At 54.7% G+C, this 12,033-nt stretch overlaps 2 protein-coding genes across 2 annotated transcripts; one reads left to right on the top strand and one right to left on the bottom strand.

Moving 5' to 3' along the window:
- The first annotated feature begins 1,125 nt into the window (after nt 1–1,125).
- Nucleotides 1,126–2,676, top strand: KCNA10 (potassium voltage-gated channel subfamily A member 10). Its single transcript, XM_068995781.1, has one exon. It carries the CDS (start codon nt 1,126–1,128, stop codon nt 2,674–2,676), a length of 1,551 nt encoding a protein of 516 aa, XP_068851882.1.
- Nucleotides 2,677–7,189: 4,513 nt separating this feature from the next.
- Nucleotides 7,190–12,033, bottom strand: LOC138098898 (embryonic pepsinogen-like). Its single transcript, XM_068995803.1, has 9 exons — nt 11,978–12,033; nt 11,479–11,641; nt 10,915–11,032; nt 10,388–10,506; nt 9,323–9,522; nt 8,854–8,967; nt 8,231–8,375; nt 7,591–7,689; nt 7,190–7,396 (listed from the first exon to the last, which is right to left on the bottom strand). The coding sequence occupies exons 1-9, from the start codon at nt 12,031–12,033 to the stop codon at nt 7,259–7,261; spliced, it is 1,152 nt and encodes a 383-aa protein (XP_068851904.1). The 3' UTR covers nt 7,190–7,258.

The following is a 12,033-nucleotide window of genomic DNA, read 5'->3' as shown; positions in this document are numbered from 1 at the left end:
ATACATTTGGAGGGGAAATAAATCAGGGCACTGAATTTATGTGGAAAGTTCATTCTGGGGAGAATCTCCACAGAATCTCCCTGTTAACGCCTGATTCCTCTCTGTGCTTCTCCCTGAGGCAGGACAGGTAATTTCCCAGCTCTGTAACTTGGCCTGGTCCCTGGGCTCCTCTTTGACTTTGCTGAGTTCAGAATGATGTCGGTGGTGTGTGGGGAGTTGTGTGCCTGGGAATATTTGGGGACATGCTGGCTGTTCCTGAGTGCCTCACAGAGTTGGTCTGGGAGATAATCCACCCCATGGCCCGAAAGGTGCTCTCCAGTGACCCGAGTGCTCAGTCCTGAGCTTCTTCCTGGGGCTGGGAATGTGCTGGGTCTGTCATGGAGGAGGACTGGGAGAGCTCTGGAGGATGTCACCCCATCCTCTGCCCGCCCCAAGGTCTGGATCAAGACAAGGGGTTCTGTTCCAACCCCTCTTCCCAGAGCAAAGGGGCTCTCCAAGGCTGGTGGACATTTCTCCTCCTGGCCTGCTTCCTGCTGGGCTGCACTCCCCAAATTCCTGCGTGGTTCCTGCTTTGGGAACTGCTTCCAAGCACTGGCTGACCCAACTGCAACGTTCCCAGGACCTCCTGGAGTTTGACCCAATGCCTCTCCCACCTGGATCAAGGGCTGCTCTTAAGCGGGACAGCCATGTTTAAAAGCTCCAAATCCTGCTCTGAACTTTGGATCCGCACCGGGAAAAGGATGAAAGGACCCTTTGCTCTGGGATCACTGGGGAGAGGCGGGGTGGGACACCTGGATTCAGCCCCATCCTCTGCTTCTGCCTGACCTTTCATCCTTGGGTTCTGGAGGTGGGTTTGGGAGCTTTAACAATGACAAAGCCCTGCCAAAAGGGTTTGCAGGATGCAAAGATGAGCGACTAGCTGGAAGTCATTTTGCCGGTCAGTGGCATTAATGTTTCCATTAAAAACCAAAACAGGGTGGTGTGAGCTCAGGCTCAGCCGAGCCAAGCGATGCACATGCACAATTCAGCTCTGTGTCCCTGTCCCTTGCAGATCCTCCTAGCGTGGGAAAGGCGCGGGCAGCCGGCATCCGCTGCGGGGATTTCTGCTGCTGAGCTGATTAGTGTATGATGGACGTGGCCAGTTGGAAGGAGATGGAGGTGGCACTAGTCAGTTTTGACAACGCCGATCAGATCGTGGAGGATCCCTGTTATTCCAACGACCTCAGCCCCACCGCGCAGTCGCGGAAAGGCCACCCCAGCTGCGCCAACCTCCTGTCCAACCTGCGGATCCTCATCAACAGCGAGAACGCCAACAATGAGACCATCTTCTCCAGGTTCTCCACCGAGTTCAGCGACCACCTGGTGGGGGAGAGGGTGGGCATGGATGAGGGGGACCAACGAGTCATCATCAACATCGCTGGGCTGAGGTTTGAGACGCGGCTCAAGACCCTCGACCAGTTCCCCGAGACCTTGCTTGGGGACCCGGAAAAGAGGATGCGTTACTTCGACTCCATGAGGAATGAATATTTCTTTGACAGGAACAGGCCCAGTTTTGATGGGATCCTGTACTATTACCAGTCTGGGGGGAAAATACGGCGCCCGGCCAACGTCCCCATCGACGTCTTTGCTGATGAAATCACCTTCTATGAGCTGGGTGATGAAGCCATGGACCAGTTCCGGGAGGATGAAGGGTTCATCAAGGATCCTGAGACCCTCTTACCAACCAATGACTTTCACAGGCAGTTCTGGCTGCTCTTCGAGTACCCCGAGAGCTCCAGTGCAGCCAGAGGTGTAGCTTTGGTCTCTGTCCTGGTCATTGTCATCTCCATCATCATCTTCTGCATGGAGACCCTGCCGGAGTTCCGGGAGGAGAGGGAATTTAAGTCCACTGAGGAGCTTTCTAAGAATGTGACAGACACCTTGCTGGCCCACAGCACCTTCACAGACCCTTTCTTCGTCATAGAGACCGCCTGCATCGTCTGGTTCTCCTTTGAGCTCTTTGTCCGGTTCATCGTGTGCCCCAGCAAGACCGAGTTCTTCAGGAACATCATGAACATCATCGACATCGTGTCCATCATCCCCTACTTCGTGACGCTCACCACCGAGCTGATCCAGCAGAGCGAACTCAACGGGCAGCAGAACATGTCCTTGGCCATCCTGCGGATCATCCGCCTCGTCAGGGTCTTCCGCATCTTCAAGCTCTCCCGGCACTCCAAGGGGCTGCAGATCCTGGGGCAGACCCTCAAGGCCAGCATGCGGGAGCTGGGCTTGCTCATCTTCTTCCTCTTCATCGGCGTCATCCTCTTCTCCAGCGCCGTTTACTTCGCGGAAGTCGATGAGCCGCAGTCGCATTTCTCCAGCATTCCCGATGGCTTCTGGTGGGCCGTGGTGACCATGACCACCGTGGGCTACGGAGACATGTGTCCCACCACCTTGGGCGGGAAGATCGTGGGGACTCTGTGCGCCATCGCGGGGGTGCTGACCATCGCTCTGCCCGTGCCCGTCATCGTCTCGAACTTCAACTATTTCTACCACCGGGAGACGGAGAACGAGGAGAAGCAGATGCTGCCCGGGGAGGTGGAGCGGCTGCTGGCCAGCGTGGCCACGGGCAACGGCAGCATGGAGTCACTCAATAAGACCAATGGGGGTTACCCTCGAGACAAGGCCAAAAAATGATGGCTGAGGCCCTGAGGGACTGGGCACGGTCAGGTGGGATTGGCTGGAAAACGTATCCAACATCTGCATGCTCTGATTTTTTTTTTTTAAACCAAATGTGCTGCTGCTTTTTTTTTTTTTTTCTAGACATTTTTCAATCTCTGATTTCCTGTGGCTGTTCAAATAAATACCATCTTTCTTATCTCTCTGCCCTGCCCATCGGTCTGGTGTTTTTTATTTGATGCTCATCTGCTTGACATTTCTCTTCCCCATCCATGGCGTCAGAGTGGAATTCCCAACATACAGAGGTTTCCCCGTTTAGTGGAGAGGAAAAAGGGCAAAATGACATGAAATGCTTGGCTCGGTGACACCCAGCTGTCCAGGAATGAAGGTGGGTCCAGCTCCCTGCTTTTCTTATCCCATTTTAAACAGTTCCTCCCCACCCACCACCTCAGATCCGGGGGTCTCACAGATCCCCACACCTGCGACAGCTCCGACTGAAAAATAAGCTGGCAAAAAGAAACGAGAAGGGATATTTTCAGCTGCATGGGTTCCCTGGTCTGCCTGACTAATTAACTGTGATGGCCCAGCAGGGTGGGCAGTCATGGCTGGACCCAAGGCAGCAGGTGGGGGATTAGGGGATGCTGACCAGTCACGGTGGCACAGCCACACAAAAGGTCCAGGGCACCGCGGCTCAAAGCCCACTGGGGCTTCTACTGGAAAACTGAGCTCTGAGAGAGGGAATGGGGTTCCTCCTGCAACAAATGCTCATTATCTGGTCTACAAACAACCCTGGGGACGAGCCACTGTGACCTTGTAGCTTTTATTGTCACTTCTGGTGCTGCAAAGGGGGCACAGAGCGATGAGAGCCAACATTTCCTGACAGCTCCGCTCCCTGCTGTAACAAGGCACTTCTGCTTTCCTAAAAATGCAAATTTCCAGCGGCACTTTGGATGGGAGCAGCCAGCAACCGCTCATTTTGCCATTCTCTCCAACGCCAGCAGGTTTTCTGACAAAAACATTTTGTTCCCACTTCCCTGTTTCACTCGACTCTTGTTTTTTCTTTTTTTCTGATGTTTCTGCCTCCATTAAAATCCCAGCTTCTCGTGCAGTGTGTCATCTGCTCTGATATCCCACACCTGCTGCATGGATGTCTCATCTCCTGACGGATCCCCATGATCATTACACAGCGTGCCAGCATCCCTGGTGTGCAATCTCATTCAGAAAGCAGTGGTGGAACAGGGATTAGATTTATTGCTCCTGGTCTGTTGGAAAATGTGGGTTCGGGATTTTCCCTGTAGCAGAAATCCCACAGCCCTGGTGGGAGGGGGGTTTTATTTTGGTTTTAAGGGGTTTTGTGCACTGTCTTTCTGCAATGAGGTGTTTTGCACCCCAGGAGATGGATCTGAGGCATGACCAGTGCAATTCCTTTTCCCTCTGGGACAAATCCCACTTATCACCTGCTCTCCCTGTTGTTTTTCTCCCATCCCTCCACCATCCTTCTCCCCACCTCTTGCAATCCCCACACCATCACCTTGGACAGGAGAAACTGTCAGAGCTATTTCATCTCCTTCCCGCTGTGTCCAAGTTCCATCATCTGTGGGGACGCTTGGAGAATGCACAGCTGGGCACAGCTGGAGGAGAAACAGCTGGGAACAGCATCCAAACATTCCCAGCTCCTCTCTTTTCACCCCTCAATTCTCCCCAGCTACTCTTCCACATCACTATTCTTATTTCATAGCAGCTTCTTTCTCCTTTCCTTCCAGAAAAGTTGAATTTCCCATTCTTTTGTATTTTTATTGCTCCCCTCCCCAAATTCTCTCCCAGCCTCTCTAATCAGAAGCACTTTTGGTGGTTTTTTCCTTGGGAAATCACCACCTTCTCTGATGAGAAGGTTTGGGCTGGGAAATATTCAGCCTGATCAGCCATGAACACATTTCCACTCCTCCTGCAAACACGGACCATAATGGTGCTGGGATGGATGGATGGATGGATGGATGGATGGATGGATGGATGGATGGATGGATGGACAACCTGATTCTTATAAACTTGTAAACTTTATCCTCAAATAAAAGAATAAATGCTTCAAAATCTGGCATGCAGAAAATATTGTTTGTTTGGACTCAGCTTTTTGTTCCTGGCTTTGTGTTGCTCCATGGCAACGCAATTCCAGCTCGGAATGGTGTGTGGGAGGGTTGAGACATGGGGCAATACGGAATCCCAGACTGGTTTGGGTTGGAAGGGACCTTAAAACTCATCCCATCCCACCCCTGCCATGGGCAGGGACACCTCTCACTGTTCCAGGCTGCTCCAAGCCCCATCCAACCTGGCCTTGGACAGTCCCAGGCATGGGGCAGCCATGGCTTCTCTGGAAAACAGATAATTACAGATCTCCAGCTCTGTGAGATGAGGACAAACTCTGCACCATCCATTGTGGGAGGCCAGGTCCAGGGGGGATCCCTGATTGATGCCATGGGAACGGGGTCAGAGGCATTAAACCTCTCTAGACACATCAATTTATTTCCAATTTGCTTGAAAGAGGAGGAAAACCAGGCTACGAGTTCCCAGTGTCAACACTCAGCTGGTGCTTGATGAAAACCTGAGAGAAACCCCGTTTTCTCACACAATTTGCAGCTTTGTCCCTTCCCAAGCACAGGCCCAAAGCTCAAAGCTCCATGAAAATCCAAAAAAAGCCCTCAGTAACTGTCCTGTTCCCAAGTCAAGCCCTAATGAGCCAGTCTGTCAGGTCCTTCAGCACAGAGGCTGAATTCCCTCTTCAAATTTTTTACTGCCTCAGGAAAAGCTCAAAGAAGACAAGAATCCCCTTTACTTTATCAGAAAGGTGTCCTGGCCATGTTTTTTGACCCTGGAGCAAGACAGAACCTGTGGCCAGGTGTGAAAGATTTGCGGGTAGGAGTGACTCCCTCCTTTGAGCTGAAATTCCCGAGAATCCCAGAGTGGTTTGGGTTGGAAGGGACCTCAAAGCCCATCCAGTGCCACCCCTTGCCATGGGCAGGAACACCTCCCACTATCCCAGGCTGCTCCAAGCCCCGTCCAACCTGCCCTTGGACTCTTCCAGGACGGGGCATTCCGGGGCTCGGGTGCGGCAGCGCAGCCACGAGGTGGCACTCCGGGATCGGCATTTCCCTGCCACCGCCAGTCCCGACGCGTTCCCCGCGCTCCAACCCGCGCTTGGAAGCTTTTCCTTGGTTTATTCCTTCATTGGGATGTGGGCACAGGTGCGGGGAGGGCTGTCCCGGATTCCCACGGAGGAAGCCGTTTGCCGGGAATTCTCAGGGTTTAGGAACTGCCCCCTGACTGTTGGTCCTGCCTGGAATAAGGAGCAGCATCCCCCTCGCACCCCGCTCACCGAAAGCACAGCGACAGCCCCCGGCTGCTCCTCCAGCTCTTGTCCATCGTGCAGGGCTGGTCCCTGGGTGGCTGACCCTCGCAGTCACGGTTCCCACTGCATCCGCCTCATTTCTTTAGTGAGAAAATTCCTGCGATGGAGCTGAGGGCAAGTCCCGTGTGCCCAAAAGCCGGGGCTGGGTCACTCTTGTGCTTGGGCACAGGGTATTCCCACCAGCTGGGGCTGGGAAACCCAGGGATGTGCGATCCCGGGGAGCTGGGGGGAGTGAAGCACACTGCCACCGTCCCACATCACATCCCCCTCTACAGTCAGCTCAGCTTTTACACAGTGCCAGAAGAGAATCATTAATTTCCAGCCCCAATCGCCTGGATCTCTCCCCGCACATCCCTGTTCCCACTGGGCATGGAATCTCCAGGTCCCACCAGGGATGGAGCCTCATTTACCAATAAATAATGCAACCAGTCCCTCGCCCCTCAGCACTGCAGAAATGAAGACACAGCCGGGACTTGGATCTCTCTCCCGGCTTCCTGCTGAGCAATTCCACTGCAGCTGCTCCTGGGGAAAGAGGCAGCCTCCATTTTTAATGGGGTTGGATATGGATGGGGTAATTTCCCTCACAAAACAGAACTGTGCAGGTTCTGTGCTTCTGTACAAGCCTCGCCATGGGAGGCACTGGGTGAAAGTCTTTTCCTGCACTCTTGGGTGGTCCAAGGGAAATCTCCAGCTGAGCCACATCCTTCTGAGGGACTTCTTGCCCTGGGGTGGCTTTGGGCTGTCAGACACCATGCAGGGAAAGTGGGAACAAGCCCTGTGCCCAGGGATGGGGATCTACCAGGACAGGAACTGGTGGGACATGGCTGTGGGTCTGTAGGGATCTGCTCTGGGATGGTTTGTGTCTGGGGTGGTGAGTTCAGCCTCCCTGGGTGGAAATTTGGGGGTTACAGAATCATTCAGTTGTTGCAGCCCCAATAAAAGATCCACTCTTGACTTCCACCCCTCAGCCCTGCAGCGATCACCGCTCTCAAAGGCCCTGAGCAGAACTGCGATGACCAAACAGTCCTTGGCCACCACAAAGCAGCTGGTGTCCATCAGCTCCTTCCTGACTCCTGCCATTCCATGGGAAATAAACATGAAGCCACCAGCTCAGAACCATCAACACTTTATTTGTGCCAAAAGCCGTGGCTGTGGTTTGGGTGCAGACAAAACCTCGCCACTGCCGGCATCGTGGTGGATTTAAACAGCCTTGGCCAGCCCAACACAGTTGTTGGCCCGGTCAAAGATGCTGTAGTACACCCTGATGAAGACGTCTCCCAAGATCCAGAGGTCCCCAGAAGTGTCCTGGAAGCTGCTCGTGCAAGATCCTTGGTCGTGCTGCATTTGAGCACGGAAAGGCGATTGGGAAAACGTGGACTGGTCTCTCCTCTTGCACTGCTCTGGAGGCCCGTGGCCATCCATGCCTTGTCTCCCAGGGGAATGGGAGAAGCCAAGGTGACCAGAGCCACTGGACAGAGCAGAAGGACCTTGAGAGAGGCTCCTGCAGCCAGGACCAGCTGGTTCCCGCTTACCTGCTCGATGTAAGCCACGGCAGACACAGGGTACTGGACCCCGTCGATGACAAAGATGACATCGGGCATGGCAGCAATGGAGCTGCAGTTCACGCTGTGCTGCAGGGGGGAGGGAAGGGGCTCTTAGGAGGGAAACATGTTCAGAGGGTGTGGAGTGAGGGGAGACCTCACTGGGGTTCTTCAACATCCTCTTGAGGGGCAGCAGAGGGACAGCTTCAATCTCTGTGAGCAGGGACAGGAGCCAGGGAAGGGCTGGGGCTGTGCCAGGGCAGGATCAGGCTGGAGAGCAGGGGAAGGTTCTTCCCCCAGCGGGTGCTGGGCACTGCCCAGGCTCCCCAGGGAATGGGCACGGCCCCGAGGCTGCCAGAGCTCCAGGAGCGTTTGGACAGCGCTCCCAGGGATGCACAGGGTGGGATTGTTGGGGTGCCCTGTGCCGGGCCAGGGGTTGGACTGGATGATCCTGGTGGGTCCCTTCCAGCTCAGGATATTCTGTGATTCTCTGTCTCACTGACATCAGCCAGAGGCTGGGAGTGTCCCAGGGTGTCTCTGCCAGGGTTGCCATGAGCAGAGGGTGGTGACCCAGCCTTGGCTGGGCTCTGCAGTGCCAGGAGCCTCTAGGGCAAGCAGGGCTAGCTCTCACCTCTCCATACGTGCCCTGCCTGGCCCCAACTGCACTCTGGATGCTCCTGATGCCCGAGGATGGCCCGACCACGAGGGAAGTGCCGGTGTCGATGATGGCCTGGCAGCCACCAGCGCACGCAACCTCCTGGCTGTTCACGATGATGCTGTGGGGAGAGAGGAACCAGGGGCTGTGAAATAACCAGATGGACCTTAGGGATGGTTTTTAACTTCTTTTATACGAGTTAAAGCTGGGCAGCTCCAAGGGCTGCCTGTGAAACTTTTCCTTTCTGGAGCTGCAGAGCCAGCTGGGAACACAGCCACCATTGCAGCCACGGGCACTGAACACAGCCCAGCAGCTGGGACTCACTCGAGCCCAACAAAGGAGGTCTTGACCCACGATTTTGCTCTCCACATCACCAGAGTCATCTCCTAAATCACAGGACAGGAACTAGGCTGTGCCCCAGGCACAAAGCATCCTCATTTTGGGTACTACAAACTACTACGGAGTTTGTCCCTCATCCCTCTGCGTCCCTCAGCCCTGGGGTGTGGATGGCACTGGAAGCCTCTGGTGGCAATGGGTCCAAGGTCTCTTTAGAAGCAATGGTTTGAGGTGACCAGAGAGCAGCAGAGCTGATTTGTCACCTGTCCATGGAGATCTGCCAGTAGCCCTGGTAAGAGACGGGGATCCAGTTGATGGGGCCGGTGAAATAGGACTCATCGATGCCCCCGAAGATGACTGCGCTCCCTGCTGCCTCACTGCATGATGTGGAAAGAAAAACAAGGGGAGGTTTTGCCGTGTGGTTCAGTGCAGGGCCGTGTGTCCCCAAGGGTGGGGTGCTGATTGTGTCACGTCCCCACCCTCCTCACCAGCGACACCCCAGCGCAGCAGCATGGCCAGAGAAAGGAGGCATGGTGGAACCACGTGCCTGGAAACTCTTTCCCAGTGAGCCATAACCCCTCTGGGGAGGCTTCTGGCGCCCAGCCCTTGCACACTGTGACACAGACACGACATCTGATGGCAGCAGTGACAAAGATGAGCCAGAGCCACCAGCGAACGACGTGCATGAGGTGCATCCCCCCTTCCCCAGCCCCGCAGGCCCCCAAGGCTCACCGGGACAGGTAGACAGAAAAGAGGTTCTCCCGCAGCAAGCTCTGGTTCACCAGGTTATCAAAGACCGGCGTGATCCCATCAGCAGCCAGATTTGGGTATCCCAAGCCCAGGATCCCATCGAATTTGACATCGACGAAGAACTGTCCGGGCTCGGCGGTGCTCAAGCCGAAGAGTTGGTTGGTGTCCACCAGAGATGCCACCTAGGGACAGGGAGGGCCTGTGAGGCCTGAGGCAGGCACTGGGTACCAGAGTTGATCCAGGGGAGAAGAGCAGGGGATGCCCTGGTGCAGGTGGAGTGGGAGCTGCAGACAAAGTTATTAAAGAAGCCCAGACACCGAGGCACGAGGGGCTGAGAGAGCCCCTGGCTTTCTGAAGCCCTCCTCAGAGAGAGGAGTCTGGATCCAGTCTCAGCCTCAGATACTGAGGGTTTAAATTCTTCCATAACTTCATCCTGCAAGTTTTAATGATGGCACATCAAAGGCATTTCATAAAAGACAAGTTATTTAGTAAGAAAACGAGCAGACAAAAGATAACGGATGGAAGATCTCAATGGGAATGACTACACAGGATAAAACTGAAGAACCACAGATAGGTTACACCATAACATAAACAGTGCACTAGAGCAAGGTACCTGCACTAAAGCTGGCAAAAGGAATAGCATTGATTAGGAGTTGAAAGTGATTTGCCACCAAAACAACGATAACGTGCACAGATCACTTCGTCCCTGTGGAGTAACCGTGGAGCAGCGTCCCCTCTCACGGGAGAAACTCCACACATGTCCAGGAAAAGGTGGAGAGGATTTCTGCTCTGTGGAAGTTTGGTGTGGCTTTTACAGCTGTAACGTGAGGGTCACTCCCAAACCCAGCTCCCTCGGCCAGGTCTCACTTTAACAGCGAGAGGTTTGTTGGCAGCTGGGAGGTGCCAGCCCAGTGTTACCCCACGGCTCCAGAATAACTCACTGCAGGACAGCTCGTCCTGCTTGGGTCACCTGGTTAGCAAACAGCAGATCAGCTTTAGGGGGTGGGATGTTCTCCACTGCCCCAGCAGAACCATGGGCACACTCACGGTGACGGTGTCGGAGCCCACGATCCCCTCCATCTCGCCGGTGCCGTAGTGGATGGACAGACTCAGCCCCGTGCTCTTGTAGGTGGAGGACTGCGAGGGATCAAACACCCGGTGGGTTTCTAGATGAGTGGAAAAACACGGAATTAAAGCTTTGGGCGAGGCCAAGCCTCAGGGAGGTGTGGGAGGAGGAGCCCTGCTGAACTGCTGTTTATTACCCTGCCTTCAGGGATAACTCAGCTGTGAGCATTTGCTGTTCATCCTTCCCCTCCTCCAGCAGCCAGGAATGCACCGGCATTCCCATCCCCCTTGCACAGGCGGGGGAACTGAGGCACCAAGCAGTAATCATGTCCCCTGTGGAACGCAGCTCTGAGCAGGTCCTACACCCCAAATCCTCAGCACTCCAGCTCACTGCACTCCATGCACCCAGCTGGGCGATCCCCTCTGCCCTGGCAATGTCACCCCAACTTCCAGGCTTGGTGGAGCCGCTATAAACCCGGGATGAGCAGCGGGACCCGGCTCCTACTCACGGCAAGCCAGGCTGGTGCAGGACACGGAGGGAACCCAGAGGTCGGAGGAGCCGGTGTCGAAGACCACGGTGAAGTCCTGCGGGGGGGTGCCGATGGAGATGGTCCCATAATATTCCACCTGCGGGGCCAGGGATGGATTTTAAGGCATGAAACCAAACCAAATTTTGTCTAAAGTAAAGAATTCCGTGAAGAGGTAACACTGCTGCAGTAAGAGCTGCGTTTAAGGTCTCTGCTGCAGCTTGTTAATGTTTAGGGCACTTAGCAGATATTTCTACTAAAAGTTAAAAATCTGTATTTCTATTTAATTTTGTTGTGACTTCATGTATCTGAGCTTGTTATCTTTGTGGTCGTCTTCTTCACGGAGACCCCCTGCTCCTAGCAGAGCTCCTGGGGGACATTCCTCTGTCCGGAGCCACCGGCATGGGCAGGGAGGGGTGAGGGATGCGAGCTGAAGGCTTTGGGATAAAGGATTTGGGTTTGAGCTGTGCCCAGCACAGACACAGGGACAGACGTCCCACAGACCATCCCAGGGCTGTGTCCCTGGGGATCAGAGCCCATACTCACATCGAGGGTGTTCAGCAGGGGCTCGGTGGCGGCGCCAGTTCCGTTGGGAAAAGCGTGTGGGAATTTGGTGCCGATGTCGTAGTGGTGATGCTGGAAGAACTGGTGCAGCAAATCCTTCTCCCTGAGGACATCCCTCAGCTTCCTCCCCCTTTCCAAGGGCAGCCTGGCACAAGCAACAAGGAAAAAAGAAGAGTCAGATGGGATTTTGCTGCCTGCAGCTCCAGCGAGCAGTGTTTGACACCTCCAATGTTCTGATCCAACAGCAGGAGCACAGGAAACTCCCCCAAAACTCTGAGTCAGGGATTTCCTCAAAAATCCCAAAACAACCCTAGAAACCACCCCCACTCCCTGGCACCTCCTCATTCTTTGCACCCCTGGAGCAGCTTTCCACAGCCTCAGACCTCCCCTCTGCTCCCCAAAGCTGTTAAAAGCCCCCAGCTGCTCATTTCCCCTTTCCCATTGCCCGGGTGGCCCTGGCAGTGCTGCTGCTGTGACCCACTTGGTGACACCCTGGCAGAGGGCAGCGGCAGCACAGAGCAGCACGAGGAACCACAT

Source organism: Aphelocoma coerulescens, chromosome 26, assembly GCF_041296385.1.
Source record: "Aphelocoma coerulescens isolate FSJ_1873_10779 chromosome 26, UR_Acoe_1.0, whole genome shotgun sequence".
Classification (NCBI taxonomy): Eukaryota; Metazoa; Chordata; class Aves; order Passeriformes; family Corvidae; genus Aphelocoma; species Aphelocoma coerulescens.
The sequence above is the reverse complement of the archived record's forward strand: the minus strand, read 5'-3'. Positions and strand labels throughout refer to the sequence as shown.